Source organism: Anticarsia gemmatalis, chromosome 2 (assembly GCF_050436995.1).
Source record: "Anticarsia gemmatalis isolate Benzon Research Colony breed Stoneville strain chromosome 2, ilAntGemm2 primary, whole genome shotgun sequence".
Classification (NCBI taxonomy): domain Eukaryota; kingdom Metazoa; phylum Arthropoda; class Insecta; order Lepidoptera; family Erebidae; genus Anticarsia; species Anticarsia gemmatalis.
In genome coordinates this window covers 14,131,093-14,157,129 of record NC_134746.1, presented here as the reverse complement: position 1 = coordinate 14,157,129, position 26,037 = coordinate 14,131,093, and the positions used below count along the sequence as shown (strand labels likewise).

Genomic DNA, 26,037 nt, shown 5'->3' with positions numbered 1-26,037 from the left:
CTCTATTTGTTATTGATGTTTATAATACTTCCAGGTTCATTAACTACACGTTTTGGTCAATAATTTCGTTTTTGTTTGAGTTTCCATTTCAGTCGACTCGTTTCTAATCAATCGATGCTATTTACATATTGGTAATCGATATTATAATGTCGCTATCGATCGATCATATTTCGTTTTTTGTTGCTTACATTCGTCTAATTCTTAGTCTCGTTTCCAAGTCGGCTCTAATGAAGGAACCCGTTTGGTGTAGCCGCTCTTGATTTCATTTAGATAGACTATATTTAGAAACATTTATCAATACATCGTAACAGCAATAATTTAGTTATAAATAGTAGAAACTGCATCGAGCATGCTTTTAACTAAGATTTATTGGGTATGCAGTCCGAGTTTTTAAGAACGATCCACGAATAAAAGATAATCTCTTCGCGTTTCTGTGATCCTAGTAACTCGTTTTGGTGAACACTTTTTTCTTTGATTTAGAAAGTTTGTTTGGCATATTAAGTTATCAACAGAATGATCGATTGTATTGTAATGTAGAAAATATGCATAGAATATTGTAGCTGAGTGTAAAATAATGCGTAAGTAATCGTGTGAAAATATAAACTAAAGTTTTGAAGGAATAGTAAATGTCATTTTATAAACGCCTGTAGGGTATTCCCAAAGACGTTAAGACCATAAATCGTCAACCTATCGCTATATTTTATCTAGGACTAATTACAAGATAATAGAAATTGCTCAAAACACTGAATTTATTACTGGAATGTAATACTAATAGATCATTTGAAATGCCATAGCAATTTCGCTCACTACTGTTAAAAGGCATTTTATACATCTTTTACGGTCTTTTAAACTGCTCTAGTTTTTATGCATTTTACCTTTGAATAAGTTTATAGCCCTGTCGTAGTATTTTTGCTATTTACATAATTTCTTTCACTCTATACGAGTTAAGTTTCATTGTCATTCCATCATTTGTGATACGACTATTTCTTTACTGTTCTTTCTAAACCTTAGGGGTCTTTTAATAAAAATCTAACTTACAAGATTTGTGCCTCTTTTTAGTAAAAAGATTTATTTCCACAAGCTGAATAGTAAAGCAAGCACTACCCATAGATTTCCCTGCATTTTCTTGAAACTTCAATCAAATAATCTATAAATACTTCGCAAAACGTACAGATACAGAACAAAAATAAGTATATTTTTATGATCCATATAATACAGTGCATAGCAGACAGTGACCGGTGGGTGAGTGCACGTTCGTACGCCGACTTGGGCTGATATTTTAACAGGTGTATTCTTCGCGTCGCCGATAGCGGCCGAGCAATGACTTCTCGTACTTTTGTTATCGTAATACACTAATATAAGTTTGTGATTCATATACTGGTAATTGTCTTTGAATTTTGCGGTTGTTACCCGATTGCAAGAAGGAGTAATGTTTTTAAAAGTTATAGTGTAGGTGTCAAAGAAAGGAATTTAATTTTACCTCTTTCACTCCCACATTCAATTTTCATTTACCCTTTCCGTCTCAAAATAAAATGTCAAGAATGTACAGAATATTTATTTTCGGAAATAAAACCCTATTTCGAATTAAAAATAAGTTTGTTATTGCAAAAAGCTAAGTCTAACAGTGACAAGTCATCGCTATTATAAATACCAGAAAAAATCCCAAAATAATTTAATTCTACCAAATAACCCGAGCAAAAATTATGCTAATACTACGTAAACATGATTCAATTATATTTAAAGAAATGTATTAATTAACCGGTTTTATTTGTGCCTGTGTCTGACGTATCCGGCCTCTAATTATATCTGTGACGAGGCTAATGACGTCACAATAACTGTAGCAAAGCGTCTACGTCACCGTACCGAATTCTTGCTGAATATTTTGCACGTGCTCCGTTGTTACAAAGTTCTGAACAAATGATGTTGCAAGAGTTTTTCCTTGTTGTAAAAATGACGTTTGGGGTGATTGCAGACATTGATATTGTGTCGAGGGGACTTTTACAAATATAGGTATGAAATACTTTACGCGTATTACCCAATTCGCAATGACTAATTTTGATGACGTCCCATACGAATGGAATGGAATCCATGACACCTAGCGCAGTGGTTAGAAGCGAAGTGACTTTCTTCCACTGCCAGATAAAAAATCGTTTCAGAAACGCTATTCGATCACTTTAATTTTCCCGGTAAATTTTATATATTTCACATTTTTGCCCTAGGTATTTGTGTTTGATTTCCTTATATCACCGTTAATAAATTGTAATGATTATTGTAATATATAATAGAAATAAATGTTTTTCCTGTATTGTAAGCTCGGACGCCACACGTTTGCCTTCAAGTTTTGCAGTCTTTTATCATATATCTCTATCTTTAGAGATTACTGGGAATTACTTGTTCTGACGTCACTAAATAACTTAGGTAGTTTTAGTGGTTTTTCTCAATTTTATAACGTTTATATCCCTGGAATACGAAATGAATCTGAATACTACAGTATTATCTAAAGTGGATTTTTCATTGATTTTCCTCGACTTTTCTGCATATTATTATATTGAACTAAACGTAGCGTAGTCGCAAATTGATATTCTTAGCTTTAATCCTATTAAGTTTCAAAATAAATTATAGTTAAACATGACCTTTTTATAGATAGTATTATTGTTTTATATAGTTCATGCAGTTAGTTCATGCTGTTGTTCAAGTCATTCACGACCATGATTTCAAAATGACCCATCCTCTCTTCAGAGCTTTAGAGGAACAGCAAAAGTGTCCTATCACATCTGGCAGTTAATGATAACCGATGCTCTTGTTACAGCGTTATTGCCAGAGAAGAAACAATGGAAGACGAAGAACGTCCTCACTCGCATGGACACCATATTTGGACCACTAGGAGTTCTGAGAGAATGTGTGGACCAACGATTGAGAGTAAAGGTAGGTCTAAAGTCATATATGAGCAGTATTTGTTGCAGAAGCTTACTGTTCTTGTAAATACGGATGTATGTATGTTTGTTAATCGTTTACGCTGAAACTGCTGAATGGATTTTGATGAAGTTTGAGCGCACAGATAGTTTATAAACCTGGATTATCTCAAAGAATACCTTTTTAAGCAAGGAATTCTGGGAATAGTAATAATGATCTCTTTAGATGTATGGATGTGAATGAGGCAAGGAAAGTTTGTACTAAGTGTTTGTACCTATAGGAAAAGGGCGAAATATTATGTATGTATGAAACTTGGAACTCGAAGAATAAATGAGTTACATTTATTTATTGATGTTATATGCACTTTACATAAAACTGAATGGTTGAACATGTTATTTTAATTGCGTATCATAAAAATATAACATTTATATGAAGATGTTCATGCGTTGTAAATTATTACTCATAATTAGAACAAGGGTTTTATATAAACATTATTTCTTCAAGTACAACGAACATGAAGGTCGTCTTTGTTTTGAAACTAATAAAAGACTTAAATGGACATAAATACCTGTTTTTGAAACCTTGAAATTTTTACAGAGGTTTTCATGAGTTGTTAAAAATTTGTGTTTCTTTTCCATATTTTTAAATTGATAGTATAGGTTATGAGGTATATCTTGAGCTAACAAATTATTTTTTCATCAGAAGTGAAATCGTATCAGGGATCAAATACATTGCTGCTTTTGGTTATCGTAATTTTCTCAAGCCACGGATGACAGTTTCAGTCCAACAGCAAAGAAATACAGCTTCAAACGACCATATCGTAACTTGGCCACTACATAAAAAAAATGTTTACAAAAACATGAAAAAATTACATAAAACCATAAAACAGGTAGTTGTAAACTAGGACGCAGCTAACCCGTGTTTAGAAGTGCATGTCATAATCTGGGCCCTTAATGCATCCTTTGTGCGTCTCTGGCCTGCTGCCAACACGGAAACTACTGCCCGTTTGATGACTGATGGCTTGCCCAAAACCGAAATAGTACAAAGCCCTTTCTAAAGCCAATTGACGAGCTTCAAACATGGAGAAATGTGGAATATTCTGGAACTAGTCTTTAAATATGTTGAAACGATTTTTGATATTTTTATTCGATGATATAGGTGAAAGGTTGTGTCTTTAAGGGGTTATTTGTATAACTCTAGAACCTGTTTTAATAGTACATACAGTAAACAAAACTATTCTTGATTATCACAGGCTACTATTAACTTCGGAAAATGGACGAAAGATCATGGGAAATTAGGTAAATACTTGGAACCTAAATCATACCTGCAGATTAAAAGCCAGCACATTACAGCATATACAAGTAGCTACCGTATATGTGGAACAGTGACCTAAATGTATAGAAAATATAGTTTCTATTTTGCACTCCATCTGTAGTTATGATAGCACGAGTCGAGTTCTATTTCTAACAGATATAGAAGTAAATAATTAATTCATTACCAGTGTTTCAAAACTATTGTTGTAATTGAGACCGTGAACGAGATAATTATTATAACACGATAAGGGCGTCGAGAATTTTCTAGAACATATTCTGCTGACTCATAGTAGTCTAGGAAGAGCCTTCAGCCGCGCGCGTCCGGTGTCGCCGTTTGCGCCGCCGCAATTTGCAACCGACATGCGACTATATCGGGCCGGTGCAATGTGTTTTCTCACTTTGTAACGAAGGCGAAACTTTACATAAATAGTACAGCAGTTTTTATGAGGAAATGTGTGTTGTTAATGTATATTTTTAACGGTAATATAACGCTAGATAATTATATTTATTTAGATCTGCCAGAATGTTCTTTTTGTTATATTTTTCCCTTTTTCTCTTTTATGCTTTCCTTTAGAAAATTGTGACTTCAAATGTATATTTAATTAAGTAATAAACAACAACACATCCATTATTTGGACAAGGTATTGCTGAAGATTTAATGTCTAGATATCCGCTTTATGCAGTACAATTATCTTACATTACAATTTGTCACTATAGCAACAACAGCTTTATCGCTTAATCATAAATGAATCACATATATTATATCCTCTCAATTTGAATCACACATTGACTCAACTTATATACTAAAGTATTTTTTATTTAAACACCTACAAATCTACTCCCATTTTAACTATATTTTTTAGTACGGGAGTTGTCTTTAAAAAATTAAGAAATAAGATAATTAGGTAAAAAAATATATAAATATAAGTTATTTTTAGAAATGATAAGTGTTATTTAGTTGTTGAAGTAAACAACCGAAATAATTAGAGTTATTCGTAGCCTCAAGGGCTTTTCGGTATATAATGTGTTTTTTTGTTTCCTCGTGTGAGGCGTACAAACAGAATGTAATCATCGCTTTGAGCCCTATTTACCTTGAATACTGATTACCTGATTTGTTTAAATAACTCTTTGTTTACTTGTTTAATAAGTTTATTATGAGGGAAATTGGATAATGTGTTTCAAGTAACTTTATTATACTATGTCGATGTATATATGATCTTTTTTTGTGCGATTTTTTTATTTTTTCAATAATTATTTGTTGCGGGTCCGATGTGATAAAAATAGATGTAGTAATATATATTTTTTTGTGGTGTGTTTTCTATTTTTGCGCTCTACATTCATATGGTAAATATTTTCTCTATAAATTCTAGTATTTAAATTTACCCACATTACTAAACCTCACAAGAGTTTTATATTTTCGAATCGCAAATTAAACTCCGGACTTTATTTGTGTATGTCAAAAATATAATATACTACTAGGTCATCTCTCAATATAATTTAATACTGTTACAATTTATAACAACCCCTTTGTGATGTAAATAATACTCTAATTGTAAAGGTGAATTGGTAGCCTCAATTTCATTGTCAACTGGTCAAATTTGGTTCAACTATATGCAAGAATGGTATCGTATGGTGCGTGGGCCCTACGTTAAAAATATTCATTGGTCCGGGCGATGAAGGCCGGCGGGTGTCGCACAGACACTCATACAAGCTCATACACACTCATACAGACTCATACAAACGTTCATACACTCAAACATTCATACACTTGTACACTCATTACTATATGTTACGCAGCATGCGTGATGCACGTGGGTGTACTGGTCGCATACAATGTGTAAGGACTTTTTTATTTTATAGTCGAGCTTAAATCAATGGAACCTTTCTATCATACGGGAGAAGAACCTTGCCTAGTAGTGGGACAGTTACGGGTTAAAAGAAAAAAAAGTTGAGCTTGGCTCTGAAAGGCTTGCTATGAATAAAAAACCTAGACAAGAGTGGCACAGATCAAATTACTCAGGCATTATGATTTGAAGTTGTCTTAATGTGTAGAGCCTAGCTAAGGTTCTAAGAATAGCTGACGTAATTGTGAGGCTAAAAAGCTAAAACTATTATGATTAGATTAAAAAATATTTAGCGTTATTATTCATGCATATAAACACAACACGTATTTACATATCCTGATAAATTTCAAGTATACAACTGTTAAGATACCTTACAAATCAAGAATATGTAACAAAAACGTAAAAAAACAAACATGCATATAAAATGCAGTTGTAAAATTCAAAGTTTTTCAGAAAAGTTCAAGGCAATTTATGACGTCACTGTGCATGATTTCAATATTTTCAAACTAACAAAAAAAATATTTATTTTGTTAACCGTATCGGTGGACCTTGTTGTGATGTCAGTTATCTCATGGCCATTTTTCTCGATGTGTGTGTGTTTGTGTGTGTGTCTGTGTGTCTGTCTGTGTGTTTGTGTGTGTGCGTGTTAACAAGGGCCTGCTAGGACGAATCGAGCACGATACTTCCTAGTTTAAGACATTTATCTGTCATTATTCGATTTTGGTGTAGCTCGCCTTGGACGTAAGACTTCAATATGTAATTGATTGGCCGCTTCTAGAGGTTCAGAGGTGGGCAACCTTTGGACCAAATATATTTTTGTATAAACTAATTAATCATGCATTATTTTGTACTCAAAATTTATAGTATTTTTTATGATTTTGTGGTTATAGAGGCCATTTAAATCTCTCTATTTATACCCTTAATTTTACTAATAAAACATATGTAACTTTTAATTTGTAAAATTAAATAAACCTGTCATATTGTACTCTCCCGTCAAAATCTGTCACACAAATACCGTGACATTGAGGCCCAAAATGTTTGGCACACCTGCACAAGTTAGAGTGAAGCGGTTACCATGAAAGGTCCGGTGAGCGAGTCCGCCTATATTTGGAGCAGGTTTTTGTCCATACAATACTTTTTGTAGGTGTTTTTTTTGCCCTTCATTACACTTGAGATTATTTTCATAGTATTAAAGATTATTACCGTCGGCAAATGTGAGGTGGTTAAATAAAGATTTTTTAAGTAGATTACTATTCGTGTTATTTCATTGAGGGATAGGTAAAGTTTAATATTTTTCTATGTTCTATGTATATAGGTCATGCCTGTGTTAAGTAAGTACTATATAAGTTAAGTACTATGTTTGTATTGTAAGTATAATTTATGTAGATTAATTTATTAATTATTAATGTAGTTTAAATGTATTGTAGACTTTTACATTCCAGAAACATTTTTAAACTAGCCATAAAGTTACACATTCCTTAATTTTTTTTGAGTATCTAAATTTTTTATGTATTTTTAATAATGCTGTACTATGCAATATTCCTTTCAACTTACCTTACTTCTGTGGCTTTGCTTTATTGCATTCCATTCGTAAAACAAAAAAAATCTCTTTTACTTTATTACATTGATGTATAGATATAAGATTAAATATAAATTTACTTAAGATTACTTTTGATGCGTAAAGGTCAAGTACTACTAAATAACTAATACGTAATTAATACAAAGAGTAAAGTCGATATAATTATAATTAAAGTTAACTATTAACTAATAGGGACAACGTTCATGGTTGATGTTAACAGGAAACGTACGGTTTTCCTGAAACCTACGCGTGACGTCATCGTATCTAATTATTTTATCACGCAGAAGTTTCTAGAAAAATATGCCTATTGCAATAGTAGTATTATTCATTTATACTAAAAAGAAATCTCTAGGTTTCATAAGTATTTTTGTGTAGAAATGAGCTTATATTTAATATGTCTACACTCTTGATTCTAAAACACTACTTTTTTAAACCGATGCCTCGTGATAGCAAAAGATTCTTCAGATAGTATCCAAACCCGAGACCATAGTATAAAGTCAATAATTAGTTAAACAATTAAATACCATATTTTCCCTTTACTCCTTTTTAAACGTCCTTACAACTAGATTTATCTAACTAAATGGGAGTCGAAATAAATTTTTCGAAACTTTTTTGAAAAAATAGACAAGTTGCAACGTTACTTGAAAAAGAAAATGTATGCAGATCCTTGAAATGACCCGTTTTATTACGGAAGATATAACAGGTATAAACAAATGCATAATAAATGTAATAAATTATAATGAATATGAAATGTTTTATCCTCAGCTAGGCGGAAAATTTGCCTAGTATATTGACTCCGCGCGTACAATGATTCACTCGTAGTAACCGCGGTTCTTTACTGTAGTATTACAATAATATAAGCTTTACCTTACTTTTAAAGGTATTATTACATTTGTAAGGAAAATCTAAAGACACTATAGAAGTGATTTGGGAAAAAAGAACGCTCCCTAGAATTATAAATACATACATACATTTTTTGGAAAAACATTCCTTCAACAACACAAACTTCATCATTTGTGGACGGTATTTCGAAATTATTTTTTTATACGTTACACCTACAGCCGAAACGGCCCATTCTTTCTTTATTTCGGAGATACACAACAAAAGATTTTCCAGTGCATTTGTCGTTTCTATCAGAGACAAGTATAATAAGTACTTAGTTAATTTCCTTGCGTGCCTTATACTGAAGTTTTTCCAATATAATCTGTGCTTTAAGTCTGTGCTGTCGGTACTCGACAGCGGTTCACCCCGAAATATGCGCAATGACAAGGTCGCCTACATTCGAAGTGAGGTTAAAAAAACGCACCACACGAGCTCTTAACCGCAGTAAATATATACATTTTGTTTTCTAGTTATATACGGACTTTGAAAAATATATAGGCTTTAGAAACTACGTAGTTTGTTTATGAACTTTTGTTGACTGACTTTTTTAATCTGGGCCCATATTAAAAAGTAAAAAATGAATTGGAGCCATGGCTTCAAGTTGAAAATTTTACTTGAAATATTTTTAATTATTCTAGAGGAAAACAAATGTAGCACTACAACTGAAAAAAACTGAAATCCATTAAGTAGTAATGTCGTTTTCGTTCCAAAATACTTTCAGAAATAAGGTTCAGGAAAATTTACAATTTTCTACGGAAAATCGACTTTAATGCCCTAGTAATAAGTGTCAGTTTTGTAATATTATGTTTAATTTTTGGTATTTGTATACATTATCCTGGAATGCCTAAGCAGGAAAGGTTTTGATACTTTTTAATGTAAATGATAAATCCAGTTTGTTCCAGTATTTTCCGCGTCCTCTATTATTATTACTATTGACGCTGTTATAGATACGTAATCACGTGTTTACTACAAGCCCTTTACAGTTATTTTCCGCCTGTTATTAATATCTAAAGCAAACTTACATCTCTTTAACAGCTCCCAAAGGTTTATCCAATCGAGGCGATTACGAGAATCGCGCCATATCTGTAAATAAAACAAAAATACATAAGTAAAAAGTTCAAGTATCAAGAATTATAAATGCATTAAGCGCTATAGTTGAAAAGCACCTTCGCACCTCCGTTCATTATCACTCAATTTATCTACAAGGTTTCTTTTCAAAAAGAAACGTACTCGTATACCCTAACGATAAATTTATGGTTTCAATAATCATTTAGTTTTCAAGTACGCGCCAAGCAAAGGTATGATGCATTCGGCCTCGCGGGTAAACAGACGCTTAGATAGCGCTAGACAAAGACGGTGCGAGGTCATGAGCGTAGCCTTGCGCGGGTGCGCGCGCGCACGCTTCCGCCTGTCGACGGCTGAGCCGCACGCAAGCGCAGTCGCCGCCCGACCGCCGACGGTGACGGACGTCTTACATGCACCGCAACACTTGTCTTTTGATTAATTAGATATCTTCATTAATGCATATTTAATTTTTACTAATTTAAGTATTTTACATTTAAGTATAATACACCAATATCATAAAATAACGTACAATGTGCAGTATTTATTAGTTATAACTGACAAATGAAAAACAACATTAATCTAAGCTTCCTAGTAAATAAAAGTTGTAAAGGAAAAACAAGCTTGCAAATGTCCAACACATAATCATATATCGTGTGTGTTCGTCTTCCCACGCGCATGCGTGTTTGTTGCGCTGCGCATACGCACACCGGACAAAGACCGATGATGTTTACTGTTAATAAATGTAAAGTTCTAACCTATGGGTCTTTGAGCCGATAGGGTGCATGATTTATAAGTCTATTGTGTTTCTAAATCATTACACGATGTGAGAGGTCTATAGGAGCCGGCACTTATAAGAGCAAAACTAGAAATTGTAATGGGCGTGCTACAAAGATAATAATCTGAAAAATATTATTATATTAGCTAGCCATCCCCTATTACAGAATTTTTGGTAGTCAATATTTGATCCGGAGTCTCCAGCTATCCCTAAGCAAAATTTCATCAAAATCAGTTCAGTAGTTTAGCCGTTAAAGAGCAACAGACAAGCATTGACTTTCAACAGATGATGTCATGTCTGTTAAAAGAATTCTCTTGGTTTTTTCGTTACGAAAGTAATTTTCCAATGAAATTAATAATTATATGCATAAAGTTGATATATCATGTTTAATAATTATGCATGAATTAACGGGAAGTAGTTGTCACCTTCCTCTTACGGTTTTCCTCGTCGTTTTCAAGAATTATTGTAATCTTTTTAACTTTGACCTTTGCGAGATGGAGCGGTCTAGGTTACACTATAGGTCATTTGATGACTGACTCTGCAAATCTTAACTGCTTTTTAATCTGTCTGCAGTTTCACTTGTGTTTAAGGCGATATTTATTGCATTATTTTTACTTTGAGTCTCATTTCTCCTCTTCGGAGGTCACAGCGTTGTAGAATACAGCCTATAATAAAGAAATGCATATAGTCTTATTTATAAATGTGGCTATTTTGTTTATAATCTGACTAGTTCCAGAAATTGCCACGTTTTGAGAAAAAACTATAGTCTCTTCAGCTAGATTATAGTTTGTAAATTCTCTTCTACCTTTTCTCGTTTTATCAAATAGGTTTAGTTGCAAGATAATTCTTCAAGTTTTCCTCTCGTATTTGTATGAGTGAATGGTAAATGCAAGATGATGTAACCTCGTCAACAAGTAAATAGAAAAAGCTGTTTAGTTTTCAAGAGGCTTATGTTAAACTTCGTTTGTATATCTCTTTATATGTAATGTTACACAACGATAGTACTTAAGTCAGACCATCCTTGCAACCTTAATACCTTTTCAAAATCTCAAGTTAGAAGCTTCGTTTAACCAGGTGTTGTCTAATTGAAGCTGTTTTTATAGTGCTTTCAGAAGACTGTAATTTCCCAACTACCCGCAATTTTATTTCCATTTAATATTGTACTCGTGTATTCGAAATGCGACTTTCTTTTTCCTCTAATTCGCTCATAATTCGATTGGTCTTTAACCCATAATGAGAGAGGGAATAAAGAAATTGTCAGTATGCATTCAGTATACCGCTGATTCACCGATGATTGGCGCAATTTGCATCTTCGCTGCGCATAACACGAGAAAGTTTAGCCTCTGTGACTGACTGTTGCTGACTAATGTCAGAGAATTCTACCTTTTTAATATTATACTTGTAATATGCTGATTGCGCAACTGTATAGATTCTTTCGATAGACGCATTGCAGGTGAGAGATAGTGAATGTATTGGGTGCTATCGAATTTGAATGTAAATAACTAAGTACGAATCACGCGTGGAGTTTGTTTTGGTAAATATATTCGTGAAGAGTGATAGATGGACTCGTTTTGATCAGTTACTGAACGAAGATAACCTATTGACTTGTTAAAAATAGGGGCAGATTAATCCTATAGGTGAAATCAGTTGCTGAGTGTGAATAAAGGTCGCGTAGTCTTCACCTAAAGTGTAGCAGATTTTCTACGAGTGCTATCAAACAGTGACCGTAGTTGTGATCTTGGTGATATTGTACACAATTGTTTTGATCAGTGACGAGTAATCGATCACAACAAACAGAGTATTGTTACGCAAAACGCGTCAGAATTACGTTGTTGGTGTGCGCTAGCGACCTCGGCGCGACTGTCATGGCGCGCTGTCATGGCCGGCGCCTGCGCCTGCGCACGCTTCCTGCTCGATGCACTTCTCTCCGATAATATTGTTTTGATTGCGATAACTCTGATGTGGGTTAGTGTGTGTGATTGTATCGCCAGTTGCATAATTGATATGAAACTTATACGGTGCACTATTACCGACTGAGCGAAGTAATTCTGCGGGTACGAGAGGAAAGTTTACAGAAGGATATAGCAGAAAAATTGTGATGTTAACGTGATATTTACAAGGAATTTTCAGTATTTTATACGGTCAACTTTTTATAGGTAAAGTGTTTCAATTGATTTCATATTTAAAGCACACAAAACCCATAAATTGTCATATAAGAGCTATATTATGTAGTGTAACAATTTCATTCTTTAACAAAATATAGAATATTTATTTCTTAATTGCAAATATACGACCATTAGCGAAATAATTATTAAAATGTTCATGAAACCTTAAGGCCAATGTAAATAAATTAACATAAGAAACATACTTCCTAAACACATTAGATGATTATCATAAAAAGATCATTGAGTTTGTTATTGAAATTCTTCATTTTTTGGATTATAATAACAAATATTATCCTTTAGTCTGACCTTAAAAGTGGCCTATAAAAGGTTTTGATATAAATTAATTATGGTCTGATTATTTGTCATCGTTACGTATGTAAATATTAACAATGGAACATGATATTGATTATATATCTATGTATATGTAGTTTAAATAAGGTTTTGTGACCTTGCGTGGATTTTTTTAAACCGTAGTCTTATTCATACAGCCTTGCTCATAAGTATTAGGCACCCCCATAAAACACGTGCAACTCATTCAGTATTTAAAAATTGACGAATCCTTTTATCAATATGCTAGGCGGCGTTATCAATAGGAAATTTTAAACAAAGAATTGCGAATTCTAAGGTGTCATAAAACATCTGGTCAACATTTTGTTAATTATGTCATTTTTTCAAATAATTTTATTTTTTGAATCAGTCTTCTTTCATTACTCGTAGTGTCAAGAGGCTATTATTTGCGACTTATTTGTAAATTAGATACAGTCTTTTTTACGAAATGCCTAAATTAACTCAAGTGAGTGTGGAAAATCGGATAAAAATTCAAACTCTACATGAACAAGGCAAGTCTCAGATAGAGATTTCCAGAATGGTGAAGTGTTCTCGCTGTGCAGTGCAAACTGCTATCAAAAGGTTTGCCGAGACTGGATCTCACGCGGACAAACCGAGAACAGGTAGAAACTATAAGACAACAGCGCGACAAGACCGATTACTTATTCGTAATTCCCTCAGAAATCGCAAAAAAACTTCTTCTGAGCTCGCTGCAGATCTTTCAGAGACTATTGGAAGATCAATTAGTGCTCCAACAGTAAGAAGAAGACTTGCGAAAGCTGGTTTAAAAGGCTGCAAAGCGAGGAAGAAGCCATTGCTCTCCGCCAGCAACATAAAGAGCCGCTTAGAATGGGCTCTGAGACACCAACATTTAACTGAGGAAGATTGGTCCAATGTTGTGTGGTCCGATGAATCTAACTTTGAGGTAAGTTTTATATCATTAATGTTAAATATCAACAACCATTTCGCTTTCAACAGTTTAATTTTAGAAAAAATATGACAAATTTTAAATCAAGTTTATTTCGGTAATTTTTCAGATTTTTGGGACGCCTGGTGTAGTTTTTGTGCGACGGCGTGTCGGTGAAGAATACCACAAATGTTGTGTGGTACCTACCGTCAAACACGGAGGCGGGAGCATTATGATCTGGGGCTGCATGTCTGCCGATGGAATGGGCGAAATGTTCGTTTGTGAAGGTCGCATGAACAGCCAAAAGTACATAAATGTACTGGAAAGCGCGTTGATGCCTTCTATGACGCGCATTTTTGGCGACACAAACTTAGACGGTGTCAAATTCCAGCAGGATAATGCTCCCTGTCACACATCGGCAGTCACAATGCGTTGGTTCCGAGAGAACAACATTGACTTACTAGATTGGCCGGCACAGTCTCCAGATCTCAACCCCATTGAGCAACTTTGGGGTATATTAAAGCGCAAGATACGTGAGCACACCATAACGTCAAAATCGGCGTTAAAAAACGCTTTAATGGAAGAGTGGGATGCCATCACTGCAGATGAATGCTGAAGAAGCTTGTACGTAGCCTGCCTAGCAGGATTGCTGCAGTGATCAAAGCAAAGGGCAGACACACAAAATATTAGTATATTTTATAATTATTTATTAATAAATGAATATTTATTACCAAATTAGTTTAATTTTTCAACCAAATTATTCATAAGATTCGAAATTATAGGGTGCCTAATACTTATGAGCAAGGCTGTACATAAAATGACGCCTTTTTCCATAGGGGTAGACAGAGACAAAAGAAGGCTACTTACTATGATCCTTACAAACTTTCCTTGCCTCAATCACATACATACATCTTGTAATTCAGGTTTTTTCAGGTTCATATGGGCTTAATTCTTTTGTTTTAATACTATGTTTTTCCTATCTAGGTATACTTTATAAAGGTTAAGGATGCAGTAATTAATATCTATGCAAGGTTCAAACAATATATTTTTATTCAATTAATTAAATTCAACGTTAATTGAAGTATGCGGAAACGTTTCCACGTGGAGTTTATATTTTTACGGTAAATCAAAGTATTATCTGATCAATTTATATTAAGGTCAGTGGTTTTAATATCCAAAAATTAACATGAATTGACAAGGACGCAGTTGCGTTCATCCGACCTTTGTATAAAAACAAAAAACCGGAAGAATTAATAAAAATAAAAAGTTGCAGATCTTTTAATTAAGATTGTTGATCTTCATAAAATGTTATTGCGATGCATTTGTTATTAATTGGTTAACAAGGTTAAGTATTGTTTTGTATATAATATGACCTATTAACACGTTTTAGGAGTCTTTACGATTAAAAACTATGGTAAACTTGTTACTGAGTTATGTGCGGACGATTTAAGAGTTTAACGCTTCACAAAATCCTATTTCTCTCATTATACACAAAATTATAAACATTTAATTTAATTATTTATCTTCTTTACAGTTTTATTTCTCTTCTTTCTTACTTTATGATTTTAAGATTTTTTTTTAAAGTAAATAAATTGATCCATTCACGCTCTGTACTAAAGGACGAGTTTTAATATAGTCTATTTCATGTCATACTCAAGATGTTAGAAAGCCTACCATTTAAAGTCAGAACCTTCCACACAGCTACATAAGATGCCTGAGTTCTTCCAAGGTATTTTAGCAGCAAATATCTAAATACATTCATATGTAAAACGGTCCTTTTACAACAAAATGTTTAGAAAGTGCGTCAGAGTCGCTCTAGTTGCCAACGTGTAATTGCTTATGAAACATTAAAAACATTACTCATTGTGTTCGAGGGGCGGAGTTGATGTCTAAAAGATGAATTTGCATTCATTTTAAAAAAAATTTGGACTAAATTGAAATATGCGTTAACATTTTTAAGGCAATTTTTCAGGGAGTAGTTTATGGGTTTCATAGAAATAAAGACATACATAAATGTACAGAAAATTCTGTTTGATGATAAATTAGAGTAAAAGAAAACATTTTGGATTACACAAAGTATTGAAAAAGAAAAATAGCGTAAAACTATGGTAACTATAAACCTCTTATGCCTTTCTTCCACTGAATGTACAGTACTTCAGAAAATGTTCAATATTCAGTGGAAAAACGTCCTATGTCATAATTTGTTTAAGGCAAGTTGTGTCTTTATTAAATTGAAAGTAGGTACATATGACATATGGTTTTGTGAAACTAAAAAGAAACTAGTATTTGTCTTTTGTCTAGTTATTTCGTAGGCAAATCGCTTGCCCTAATGGTTCTGTTACGTTAAGGTTCTGCTTATGTAAGCTTGCTAAATCTTTAGGTATTCCACTACAATGGGCTTGAAACCAGAGTAGAAATCGCGATAATGCGAAATAATTTTAGTTTGTGCAAATCTCGAAAACTACTTAGCTAATTTGGGAAATTCTTTTACAGTTAGAAATATGAAACGCTGGGCGTTTGAAATTTATTTTCCAAACATATTATGGCTTTCTTTAAAGTAGTTTTTTCTTTTATTTCTGATTTATCTATCAAGCTAACTCCATGCCTAGATCTCCTCAAATCTTCTTGCAATTACAGGTTTACCTTACTGCCCAAGTGTGACTTTATAAAATAGACTGTGCACTGACATAACTAGCTGTATTCATTTATACTATAACAACATTCAGAAGCAGAGTATGTACCTTACTGTAATTAAATAAATGTAATTATAATAAATTTCATTTTATTGACACTAACAGGATTGTTAGTAATTGTTTATATACGACGAAAGATAGTTATTATCTTTCTTATTATTGTAAAAGACAAATAGCAATTTCGCTATCCTATTTTATATCTATAACAGCCAAGAACTTGGCTAAACAAGTTGCTTCTATTGAGCAACATAATATTGACATTTCCAATAACTTAGCCAGTAATATGGCTAATAATCTTGACATTCCTAATAATTTTGACATTAATGGTGATATGACATTATGTTATTTAAATTAATTTATAAGACAAAAGAGGCAATCTCTTGCAAAATAAATCATTCAATTGAAATACATGCTAAATTAATTAAGAAACCTAAAAATGTAATTAACCTGGTACACCAGAATATTAGAGGAATAATGGGCAAAGATCTGGAAATTGAGTTGTTTATGAATGCAATGCAATGCTATTGATATATTTTGTATAACTGAACACTGGTTAAAAAGCAGTCAATTCATGTTCAACTTCAATAATCACCAGGTTGGCAGTTCATTCAGCAGGGAACATTCCATACATGGTGGTTCACTCATATTAATTAATAAACAGTTAAAGTACAAGGACCGTCATGATATTGTTTCTCTCTCTGTTGAACGGACTGCCGAAATAGCTTGTGTAGAAGTAGAACAGTTTATTGTATTGAGTGTATACAGGCCTCCTTCAGCATTGTATGATAGTTTTGAGAGTATTATGGAAGATGTTTTAAATAAAGTAACTAAGTTGAACAAAAAGGTAATTATTTCGGGTGATTTTAATATTAATTTATTAGAAGAATCTAGTTTATCTATTAAATTTAAAGCTCTCTTTCAATCATACAATCTGAAGTACTTGTTTTTGGAGCCAACAAGAATAACTGCCACTACAGCCACATGTTTGGATAATATTTTCACTGATATAATAGTTAATGATAGGAGAGTAATTAATCAACTAGATTCGGATCACTGTGGTCAATTTATTTCATTTACAAATAAGAATAAACATGTGGCTAAAAGAAAAATTACAATTGTACCCAAAACCGCTAATCGTTTTGAAAGTTTTAAAAATAAACTTGCTTCTAATTTACCACTTATAAAAAAGCACAGTAATCCTAATGATATGTACAATAACTTTTTTAATACATTTTGCACTGAATTTGACTCGGTGTTTACTTCCAGAACGGTTACGGTCCAAGATAGCGCTACCTTTAGTGAATGGGCTACTATAGGCATATATAAGAGTAGGAGAAAACTTTTCGAGCTGTATGAGGAAAGGAATCACAATAGAAGTGAACATTTTCAAGAATATGTAAAAAATTACGCAAAATTATTTAGACAGGTCTGTAAATTAGCTAAGTCTCGTTACTTGAGTTCAAAGATTAAAAATAGTAATGACAAAATTAAAATGACTTGGAGAGTAATAAATAGTGAGACTGGAAATGTAAAGGGCCATGATCGTGAGTTTAGCTTGAATGTTGGTGGCAACACCATCTCAACGGATTCCGATGTGGCCACAGCTTTTGAGGAGTTTTTCACTGACATTCCAGTCTCGACTACCGAATCTTTGAACTCGTCACCTACTGTTGCTGAATCAATTCTGAAAGAAAATGTTAATATCTGTAATGCAATTTTTAGGTTTGACTATGTCTCGCATGTAGACATTATAAAAGCTTTTAATACTATAAATGTGAAAAATACTGTAGACATTTGGGGTAATTCAGTAGTTATTACAAAAACTATTATTGACTTAGTTGCACCCCAATTAGCTGTAATATTTAACGAATGTGTAAGTGGTGGTGTGTTTCCTGATCGAATGAAAGATAGTAAAGTAATACCACTCTTCAAATCAGGCAGTACATCTGACCCCACTAACTTTAGACCTATTTCTGTACTGCCAACATTCAGTAAAATTTTTGAAAAATTAATATTAGATCAGTTACTTAGTTTTTTTAGTAAAAATAAATTATTACATAGCAAACAATTTGGTTTTACAAGGGGTCGCTCCACTATCGATGCTGGTGTTGAGCTTGTAAACCATATTTTTGATGCCTGGGAGGACTCACACGATGCTCTTGGCATCTTCTGTGATTTATCCAAGGCGTTTGACTGCGTCCCGCATGAAACATTAATCAGGAAGCTACATCACTACGGTGTACAAAATGCGGCTCTGAATCTTCTTATCTCCTATTTGAATAATAGGATTCAGAAAGTCGACGTAAACGGTGTACGATCTGCTGGGTCGGTGGTTAAAATGGGTGTGCCACAAGGTTCAATACTTGGCCCTTTTTTATTTTTAATCTACATTAATGACCTACCTCATCTTGTTAAAAATAGTCACGAGATAGTATTATTCGCTGATGATACATCACTTTTATTTAAACTTAAACGACATCAAACTAATCTTGACGATGTGAATAATGCTATCTCTAAAGTGGTACATTGGTTTGATGTTAACAATCTGCTATTAAACGAGCAAAAAACTAAATGCATAAAATTTGTAACACCTAATGTCAAACCAGTGAAAACTTTGATAAAGATTAAGGAAGATGAGCTGGACCTTGTGGACACAGCCAAATTTCTAGGCATTACAATAGATTCGAAGTTACAGTGGGGTCCACATATATCACAATTGTCGAATAGACTTAGTTCTGCAGCCTTTGCGGTCAGAAAAATTCGCCAACTCACTGACATTGAAACAGCTAGGTTAGTCTACTTCAGTTACTTCCATAGTGTCATGTCTTATGGAATTTTGCTCTGGGGTAATGCTGCCGACATCCAAACCATCTTTGTGCTGCAGAAGAGGGCTATTCGTGCAATTTATAACTTAGGCAGTAGACATTCACTAAGGGAAAAATTTAAGGAGATAAATATATTGACGGTGGCAGGTCAATATATATATGAAAACCTAATTTATGTACACAAAAATATAACACATTTCAAGAAAAAGAGCGATATACATAGCATTAATACACGAAACAAAAATAAACTTGTTATTCCAGCCACTAGGCTCCAAAAAATAAACAAATCCTTCAGAGGTCAATGTGTGCGATTCTACAATAAAATCCCTAGTGAAATCAAAAATTTAAGCTTCAATAAATTTAAATTAGTTATTAAACGCAACTTATGTTTAAAAGGCTATTATACTGTTAAAGATTATTTGGACGATAATAAAGCTTGGGACTGTGCTGCTTCTACCAAGTCTGTTTCAAATAATGTACTAATGTTTTAATGTACAATGTTTTACTGTGTCCTACCAATAAGTTTCCTTTTGAAGATTATTACAATTTTTATTAGCTTAAATTTTAAATTAGATTTATTTACAGCTTTTTTTTGAGTGTACACAGTAAATCATCAAATCATCTTGTATCAAGCAAATTGACATTTTAAAAGAGCAAGCCGTGAGTTTCTTGCCGTTTCTTCTCACGAGCAACCAGCTTTTCCGAAACGGACAAAAGAAATACAAATACGTGACTATTTCAAATACTTTGTAAAAAGTTTACGAAATAAAGGATATTTTGAATTTGAATTTGAATTTGAATACTTTTAAAAACCTTTTTCTGACTACCCTCAATTCTAAAACAATGTTTAGAAAGGCTAAGCCTCTAGTCGTGTACCAATTAATTGTTGCAGTGATTATTAATTATATAACTACTTCCTATATCGGGACGTTTCTCGTGATCATAGTATTAATTAATTAGTACTCGTGTTAAATACAAGGACATACGGATATGAGTTATTTTGGAAAATTTTCGAAATATACATTTTTATGGTTTATTTTGAACGTGTGACGAATTTTGTACAGTTATTTAGAGGAATTGATTTTTGTGACCGTGGTGCAGTTAAATGAATTCGAGGTAGTATTTTTGTTTTGATGTTGAAAGGTAATTTAAGTTTTCCCTTAAAGTGGAGAAGTTTACCGTACCTTTGCGGCGTTCTCTGCTTTCTGCTTGTAAGAAGAAGGCATGAACAAGGTATGTACATCTGAAGAAGTTTTAACTGTATCCCTTTATTAAACGAAAGGTTCATTTTAAAATATCTTGAACGATCATACTGTCGTATCCAACATGATGCTTTTAGTACTAGTCATAAAAAAATTGCTAAACTTTTCTTCTTCTGAATGATGACAGACTTAAGTTTCATTTGAATGCGACTTAAATAAGAAAAATGAGTAGGTTTACAAAAACATACACATGTTGTTATTCTTATTATACATACAGTCTAAATATAGTTATACCGCATTTTTGCACATTTCAAAGTGTTAATTCAGTTACCGCAGCACAGTTATGAGTTGTTATAACTTGTGAAGGTGTACAAATATGTTGCATAATAATATGTTTTGACACTGAACATCTATTTGATTAGCGAAAATATTTGCGTGTGCTGGCCTATAACACGGCCTTAAGAAGTAAACGAGAATTTAGTTTAAAGTTAGGACTTATTTAATAATACTTGTATATATGAGGTAACAATTAATAAAACCATAACCAAGAAATACAAAATTTAAAGCATTTTTTTTTATTTTTTCAACTGGGCGTCTTTTGTTGGTTCATTCTCTTGCCGCCTAAATATTTTTAAATTGATGACACATAGACATCTGATTTAAAATTAAAGTAAGGTTCAAAGAAATCCCTGAAACATACATATTATACAATATAGACGGAGACTAGATAGAAATCATGGTTTTTGATCTCTTGAAAAAGACGCGATTTAATGTATGTATGTACGAGTATGTAAATACCCAGACTTAGAACACACTCCTGCTCATTCAAATATACCGGGCATAGACTGAAACCAGACAGTAGCGAATCCATACACGTGCAACATACGGAAAAAACCCCAAAAGGCATTAACATCAAACGAAAACAAATAGTGTCGACCTTTACCCACTAGGGCCGAGACCTTGACGACTTATCAGTCTGTTTGTAAGTTTTTTTTATCAGTAGATAAAGGGCGGGCCTTGAATCGTGACGCAGAAGGTCGCAGGTTTGATTCCGTAGTTTTTTCGAAGCCATCTTTATGCATGGATTGAGTTTCCGGCTGCATTTTCCTTCCTAGCGTTACAATGGACAAGGCTGTTTTTTTTTCGGTGTTTTATATTGAAGTTTGTTTTTTCTTTTGTTCTGTTATTTATTGTTATATAATAAGTTTGTTGGTGTTCAGTGACTTGGTGTTAGATGCAGTGTATGTAATTCGATTTCCGGATGAAGCAATACAGAGCAATTTTTTTAAGAGTAAAAGAATGTACTAACTTAAAGTTAATGACGTTTAGAAATATTTATATGTTACAGATAGGAAAAGATAATAAAAATCCAAATTATACCGTTATAAATTGGGAAAAAAATTAATGAGGGAAAAATGGAGTTAGTCAACTACGGTGCCTTAAAAAAGTATTTAAACGGTCTAAAAAGTAAAATTAAAAGTTAACTTTTAAACGGTGTTTGTGTTTTTGTATCACGCAGACTTGTCAAGCGTGAACGTTAAAGAAATCGTCACGTGAAGCCTTTTGGCTGAGTGCTCACAGTTTGCCGCAGACTGGCCGACTATTGTTTTATTTTTTAACTCCGAAGGTCTCCTGACAAGAAGAGCGGAAGACCGTGCTTCAAAAAGAAATAATTTTATTTGCTCTAGTTTTTAAATTATCGGGCTTCTTTATTAAGTAGTTTTTAATTTAGTAAGTAATCTTAAGATGGAGCTATTTATGTTTTCTTATAACACTAAACTTTGATGATGGTGTAGCATTATGTAAAATTTATTTAATTACCAATCTTTACAAATGTGTCGTACGTACAATTATCTATGTAAGACATCACCTCTATAAAAAAACAGCTGAGAACTAATCCCAGTAGTAAAATAAACACACATTAAAAATAAAACCAATACAAAGAACAAAAAAAAAACTTAACATTTTTCAAAAATGCCACACCATGTCTAACATAAAGGCAGTTGTCGACTGCACTGACGTCACAAGACAAAGTGGCGCTCTAACAAAGCCGCGTCAGGTGTCCGTGACCGTGGCTGCCGAAATCGAGAGTGAATCTGGAACGTTTGCGCAACACCGTGCCGCCACTTTCGCGACTGACGGATTATGTTAGGTTAGTTTTCTAGTTTTTTGAGTTCTGTACTCAAAGGGTTAAAACGGTACCCTATTTATGAGACTTTGCTGTCTGTGATTGGACTGTATCTTGTAAACCGGGACCTTACCGAGACTTCGTTGTTTGTATGTATGTCTGTCTGTCAGTTACCAGGCTGTATCTCATGACCCGTGGTAGTAAGACAGTTGATTTTTTTACAGATGATGTATTTCTGTTGCCGTTATAACAAAAAATACTAAAAAACAGAGTAACATAAATATGGAAAACTGCTCCTATACAACAAACGTGTTTTTAACCGACTTCTAGAAAAGGAGTTGGTTCTCAATTCGGCTGTATTTTTTTTTTATTTTGCTCTATAATGATAGCGACAAGAGGTAGACAGTTATTTTTGCATTTATATATTTAAGGGGGGCTTCAATACAACAAATGTGTTTTTTTTTCTTTTACTCTTTATTGATAGCGACAATATGAAGACAGTTAATTTTAAATTTTTAAATGAATATGGACAGTACGGAACCCTTGGAACGCTAGTAATTCGCACTGTTTTTTAATACACACGCATAATACGCATGACGTTGACACAGATTTCGCGAACGGTGTCGCAAGGGCGTAGTGCGTAGTGCGTATCTTTTGTGCACAGATCAAAAGGAAGTGTTACGAATATTTGCGTTGTTATGTAACACATGTGTAATGTTGCGTTGATGACCAATCTATTACTGTATGTAGGATTGTGACGTGAGTATTGCTTGCCTAAGATTATAGAAAATCGCGTACTTAATCTACCTTTAAGCAGAAGTATTTTTTTTCGTGAATATGAGTTGTTTTGAATGTGAATGAGGCAACTTTGTAAGGATCGTACCAAATGGCATTCTTTAGTCTCTGCCTACCCCTATGGTAAAACGGCGAGATATTATGTATGAGTTATTATTGTCACCTATTTCGTTATTTAGGTATTTATTTAATGCGTAGTAAATCTGACGTATAGCGAATGCGGAAGAAATTCTGTTTGAGTGAGATGTTTTCGTGTTACACGTCAGTGCGCACATAACTTTACAGCTGAAACCTACGCTCATTGATATTTCAACGAATTGTATCAAACCTGTTCACACCTCGACTTTACGAGCGCTTTCAAACAATTCAGTTTTTTACGTTACGTCACCGTGTCCGGTTCATTAGATGTAGTAACAACGATCTAATATTCGCGGCCTGACTTTGACACTGACCTTGTAAAGGGGATATCCGTTACGTATCTTTCTGTATCACTCATAAAAAACTTGATTTTAATCTCACACATTGTCTAGTCGGCACAGACCTTTATGTTAACAGGCTGTTTGCATGCTCACGATGTTTCGCAGTGAAAGTTGAATGAAATAAATGATTTTATTTTAAATTCCGTATAGTTTTTGATATTCTGATCAGAAAAAAAACTGCTATTCGTCGTTCGCCTTGAAGTCGTAATCCCTATAAATAACGAAGTAACATTCCTCCGTGGCAAGACAGACTGATGCTGCACGGTGTATGTACTCGCACAACCACTTTCTTACAACTCGTGAGCTGTCAAAACGCGAACACAACCTACTCGCGCTAAAAACAGTTTTATTATCCAGTATTACCTGAACGAGACATGCGAGTAAAACTAATCACATTATCATACCTTCACCTTAGCTACCGCGATACGCTTCCGTGTATAGCGTCAACATTCACTTTCACTAGAGCCTGCTATTGCACTTCACAGACTAATATACACCTTACCCACCTGTAATAAAGTGCACTTTACATTACCTTGACATTTTTTTTTCCAAATACAGAATACGGTGACACACGATTTTGGATTTAATCAGTGTCGATATAAAGTCTATATTTGGTGTTGTGTTTCCACGAGACGGCCTCGCCAAGGCCGCACGTCGCCTCTGTTTACTTTCTCTAGCGGTCAACGGTCACAATTAGTAATATGGCGGAATATTTGGAGCCCATTCAAGGTCGGCCATTACTTCCCCGTGACAATTTTACATGAGATTTTTTCGTAAAATTCACGTGGGACGGTTATATTTAAATATGCTTTTATTTACGTTAGTTCCTTGTGACGGTTTTGAACATAAACAAGGTTGTATTTATTTATTCAAATTTAAACAGAAATCGACATTCAAACTTAATGGCCCTTAACACCAAATAAATCTGCATGTTTGTAAGGATATCGACAAATATGAGAATGACCTTTTGTCCAGTGTTATTGTGATATTTATATTAGCCTCTACGATGACCTATTTTAATATGAATAAGAGTCATGTTACGCTACGTTTTTATTGGAAATAGATTGAGGTATCTTTGCGATTTTACTTTCAGTACTAGCATAGGAATGATGATGATTCATACTTTGCCATATTATGAAGTCAAGTATAAGGTTCGTAGTAGTTTACAGCATGAAAATATTTTTTTTTATCAGAACTGGTTCGACCACCTTAGAGAATAATGTAAGTTTGACAAACATCATATTCCATTAAACGTGTAGAGAAAATCATAATAAATTATACACACAAACCTTTCCTACGAATTACTCTATCTACACAGTGCTTTATTTTATAGCTTACATTAAAAAAGGCAGTAGAGAAGTATTTTTATAATATTCTAATTATATTCCTTAACATGACCTATATAAACATATGCAAACCAAACGCCAGTGAACTTAGCGAATATCGGCCTCGGTCCGCAGTCAAGGATGTTCCCACAAGGTCAGGTTTGTTTGGTTATGGTGTTATGATCATTATAACGTGAGGTGATTCTTTCTAACCCTGATTAACGAGGTAGTTCGACATTGTGGGTGTTGCAAAATTTCAGTTATCGATAAAATCTGGCTACCTTAGATTTTTTCTTAGAAGCTATTTTCAGCCTAAACCTTTCATGAATCTTCTTTTTTTGTTTATATTTGTGGCAATTTTAGCTTTATGCCCAATTCCGCCAATAAGACATTATTAAATAAAGTATGTCCAAAAATATATTTTAAAATCGTATTTTTTCGACTGCTAAGCAACCATGTTGAAATAATCCGTTTCTATAAGTCTTTTAAGTTTATCTTTTTTAGCTATTTTACAGGCAAATCTAAGCCAACAAGTCCGTTTTTCTTTGCCTTTGAAAACCTTTAATTTCTTAATTATTAATGTTAAAAACTTAGTGCTTGAAGCATAGTTATTTGAAACATGATTAGAAATGAGATGAGCATTACATATGTGAGAGAAACGTGCGTGTGAGGTGTGCGCTGCATATTTTGTGCACTTTCACTAGTAGTGCTGTAGTGCTAGGAGTACTAGCTGTGCTAGGACCACTAGATGTATAGGGGCATTAAATATTTAATAAGTATTAAGTAATACCATTGACTTTAGATTAGCCACATTAAATTG

General features: G+C 33.5%; 2 protein-coding genes across 7 annotated transcripts in view; one reads left to right on the top strand and one right to left on the bottom strand.

The window, feature by feature from the left end:
- Eip74EF (Ecdysone-induced protein E74) overlaps positions 1–26,037 on the bottom strand; it is a 217,478-nt gene that overhangs the window by 131,693 nt on the left and 59,748 nt on the right. For all 6 annotated transcript variants that reach the window (XM_076134105.1, XM_076134091.1, XM_076134093.1 and 3 more), the window contains one exon: positions 9,554–9,614. The gene's annotated coding sequence lies outside the window, so the exon portion shown is untranslated. The remainder of the gene's footprint in view (positions 1–9,553; positions 9,615–26,037) is intronic.
- Lsm11 (U6 snRNA-associated Sm-like protein LSm11) overlaps positions 1–26,037 on the top strand; it is a 39,035-nt gene that overhangs the window by 4,892 nt on the left and 8,106 nt on the right. The window contains exon 2 of the mRNA XM_076134121.1: positions 2,810–2,925. Within this exon, the coding sequence (XP_075990236.1) occupies positions 2,810–2,925 (116 nt within the window). The remainder of the gene's footprint in view (positions 1–2,809; positions 2,926–26,037) is intronic.